This window comes from Haliotis asinina, chromosome 10 (genome assembly GCF_037392515.1).
Source record: "Haliotis asinina isolate JCU_RB_2024 chromosome 10, JCU_Hal_asi_v2, whole genome shotgun sequence".
Lineage (NCBI taxonomy): Eukaryota > Metazoa > Mollusca > Gastropoda > Lepetellida > Haliotidae > Haliotis > Haliotis asinina.
Window position 1 is genome coordinate 33,720,734 of NC_090289.1, and position 4,136 is coordinate 33,724,869.

The following is a 4,136-nucleotide window of genomic DNA, read 5'->3' on the forward strand; positions in this document are numbered from 1 at the left end:
TATTGTGTTGTTTCATTTGCCATGTTATATTTTGCATTGTTTTAAATTCATTATTTTCAAACTTTGGGTGGGTTGTTGAACAGATATCTTGTACAGTTCATTGCCAGGTGGAAATGAAATGAATTTTTGGAAGAAAAAGTATTCAATTTCAATATTCTGTAATTAGAATAATATATGTATATTGAACATAAAAAAACCCAACTTTTTGTCAAGTTTTTAAATAGAAGACATGAAATTGAACACTTTCTTTTATAAGACTTACTTTTTTCAAAAATTGCATTTCTTTTGGTGTTCAGTATGCTTGGAAACGATAGATTCTGAGAGCCAACAAATCTTGCTACTGTATGTGTGTTATATTGTACTGCTCAAAAGAAGTTTGTTTGTTCATTTATATCGATATAGTTCATCTGTCATGCAGTGACAGAATCACTCCAGACCTCCAGTAAGGTCACTAAGTTTCTAACTTTTAGTGAGTAGTATTGTTTAAGGAGAAAACAGTCATGGAGAGCCATGGACTTGGATGTCAAGTGATTTGATATTGGTCATGACAGTCAAATCCAGGACAGAAATATCTCAGTTTCAATCAAGATTGAGTGCTTTTGTTTAATGTTGTAAATCTTTATAGTGGTTGCCAGCATTCCAGCAATTATAATGACAGCTAGGGGCACTCATGAATGCTTCACTCGTCGCTCCCATGATGTGAATAGAACCTGGATCTTAAGTCAACTGAAGTGACATTTTACCCACTGGACTCCTCGACTACACAGTTTGTAAACTTACCCCACCCTCCCATAGACAGTCTTACCCTGAACACATACAGACGCACCCATTAAACCTCAACCACACCCATCTCACTTTTTACACTGCATGGGTCAGTGTTGTGGCCAAGTGGGTTAAATGTTTGCTCATCACGCCCAAGGCCTGGGTTTGATTCCCCACATGGGTACAATGTATGAAGCTCATTTCTGGTGTCCCCATTGTAATATTGCTGGAATATAGCAAAAGGAGGGTAAAACCAAACTTACACACTCACACTCTCTGTATCACCCCACAATAGAGGTATGTTGTGTAATTATAGGGCATAGCTTAAGGTTTGCTTAGACCAACTGATGTCAGGTCATGGTCGATGCAAAAATAAAGTGATGTTTATGTACTGTAAGTCCCATACGTATGTAGACTTCCTGAGCAGTCTGTATTCTGACGTTTACAAAGGTGAGAAAATTGTAAACATGAAATGTGGAACCAAATTTGAAACACTAAATGTGAAACAATCAGTGTGAGAAACATTTCAAAAAGGACATTTTTCACAAGGGGATTCAGGTAGTTTTTTATGTGTTCTCCCTATATGGCACTATCACCTACAACTAATATGGTGACAATGTTTAAGAGTTACTGGTATGTTTTTAGATTTTTCATGTTTCTAGATAATGAACATTTCTGTCTAAGCCTCACCTTTACCTCCCGATTATTATCAACTATGTTACCACTTCTACATACAAAGTCACATATTTATGGATCTACCTGGATCTTCCTATATTGGGATCCACCAGTACCATCCAAGCTGACTCACATGTACCTAACAACTAACGAGGGTGTTCTCATCCTTCACTATATTAGCATATATATACTAATGCCTCATTTTAATGCTTATGCTTTTAATTCAGAGATGTGTTTTCTGATCTTCGAAACCTGATTTCACTGGTATGTATAAATAATTTCGTCATGATATAATTACGATGCCATTCGGTAAGTATTGTCTGTTTTTGAAGTTTAACGTAGCAGATCATAGGTCTTCTCTCTGTCCTGTAGAATAATTTTGGTAATTGGTATTTATAATGCAAGGAAAGTTCTTTTGATGTATTTTATCACTAACATAAGGAATATTTGAAGAGTATGCCAAAAATATTCCTGTACTAATAACTTGACTAGCATTTCAATCATGGGTATCACTCAAAATAGTGTTACAGAAAATCTTACTTTCTTAAATTATCCATCAATGCCCTCTGCAAATTATCCATCAATGCCCTCTGCTTGCTTATATTTCTGTTTACAGTAAGCTACACATATCTTGTAACAATCTTGTCAAATCTTTCTGACTACGAGTAATGGTAACTTAAAAGGCACTCTCAGCCTCTGTCTCATGTTAGCTCTGATCTTGGTGGTAAGTTGTTTTTTTTAACACCTCATGTGAAGATTAAAACCATCTAAGTCTGTAGCATGAATAATTAAAGTTAAAACTTTGCAAATTTTATATATGTTGAAATAAATATGCCATGATAATGTAAATGAAATACTGTACCTTATGTTTTGTAAGGTTTTATGAAGTATGTTTCTTCCTGGTATATACTGATGGAAATATATAAGGGAACAGTTGTAAAATGGGGGAGGGAGGGAGAGAAAATGAATGAAAAGCTGGGAGGGAGTGAATCAGAATAGCTGTATAGTAAGGGAGGAGGTTGGAACTGCAGTACACCTGAGAGAGGTGGTCTGAGAGAGAATACCAACAGAAACACTGAAAAATTGAGAGAGTGTTGATATGATTAACTTAACAAATGTCTGCCTTCATAAAGAGCTGATTCTAACTGATGATTAACTATAAAATTTATGAAAGAAGCAGAAGTGATGTATAAAGTAATGAAAAGATATTCTATTTATCTCCTACCAGAGACCATATAATATTATATGGTCTCTGCTCCTACAAGAAGTATTACGTGTCAATTTTATCAAAACAATTACATATTTTTCCTTATCCAGTCTTTAAAACTAAAGGCATAATGTATGATCGAGGATAAGTATAAAATATCAAATTTATCATTAACATTGCATTTTTTCAATGTGAACAGATCTGATGGATTCACCCCCAGATTGACCTTTTGAGGCTTATTTTATAATGATGGTTTTGAATAGTACCTTCATAAATATGGTAAAAGGCAGCACATCTGACATTTTCCTCCTGGGTGTTCCAAAGTATGGATATCTGAAGACACCGTGCCCAGGCCAAAAGAGATGCTGCAATTTTTTTATCCATGGCACTGGTTCATGAATTTAGAGAAGCCACTCTGAGACTGTGGATTTAGACCTTGATACAACTTTTCAGGAACATGATACATGTATGTTGTATAGGATTTATATTAACACATCTTTCCTTATTTTCTCCTTCAGTATATTTCAGTGTTTTCGGGATATGTTTGACAAATAATCACATGTCCACTGTGTTCTGTGGTATGATGACACTAAAAGAATTGCACCTACTTTCAGAAGACACCTATGAAATCTTCAGTGATGGCTTCTCCAACTACTACAATCAGCAATACGATGATGCATCAGCCGTCATCCCAGGCAGCGAGAGGTATGAGGCACTTGACAAGGACACAGCAGGGATGTATGATGATGCCAGGACGCCTCAAGTTCCATCCATGCCACTGCCAGCCATTCCCAAACAACCCATCCCCCAGGTACCCTCTGTCCCTAAACTTCCCATCCCCCAGATACCCTCGGTACCCAAACAATCGGCCTCCCAGAACAAGCCTGTTGAGAAACAACAGCCCCCACCTCGACTACCTGTCAGGATTGTTGTCAACCCGGACGAGGATTTTGAGAATATGTATTATGGAAAGTGGGCAAATAAGGCTGACTCTGAAGACGAATTGTCCTTCAAGGTGGCCGACATTATTCACATCATCAGCCGAGATTATGACAAGCAAGGCTGGTGGATTGGACGAATCAAGGACACTTCAAATTATGGTCTGGTCCCGAAACAAATGCTGTCTCCTGCTTATCGGGTTATGTAATTGAGCACCGTTATGGTCACAGACAGAGCCGTTTGTTAACTGGTGATCCTAGCTATGGTTTAGCTAGCAGTGATATACATGTACATTTAAGTAATCAGAATACTGTGTCTAGTGAGGCTGAACATTCTGTTTTGTCCATTGAAACAGTCGTTTATAGTTTAAAGTAAGGATATAAGATTAAGATACGTCTTTGATGACATTTCCTTCTGTCAGTGTAATCATGGATCCCTATGCTAATATTTACACTACAGTCATTCTGAATTCAGGATGATAAAACCAGTTTTCAGAGCACTGTGCCTTTAGTTATTAACTGGAATCCATAATCACCTCCCAACACAAAAACAA

The 4,136-nt window shown here is 37.0% G+C and overlaps 1 protein-coding gene across 1 annotated transcript; it reads left to right on the forward strand.

Moving 5' to 3' along the window:
- The first annotated feature begins 3,227 nt into the window (after positions 1-3,227).
- LOC137298662 (src kinase-associated phosphoprotein 2-like) lies at positions 3,228-3,791 on the forward strand. The gene has a single exon (XM_067830946.1). The coding sequence runs from the start codon at positions 3,228-3,230 to the stop codon at positions 3,789-3,791; it is 564 nt and encodes a 187-aa protein (XP_067687047.1).
- The last annotated feature ends 345 nt before the right edge of the window (positions 3,792-4,136 follow it).

Bases quoted from the DNA above. Each gene is read 5' to 3' on its own strand.
- LOC137298662 (XM_067830946.1), top strand. From the start codon at position 3,228: ATGACACTAAAAGAATTGCACCTACTTTCAGAAGACACCTATGAAATC.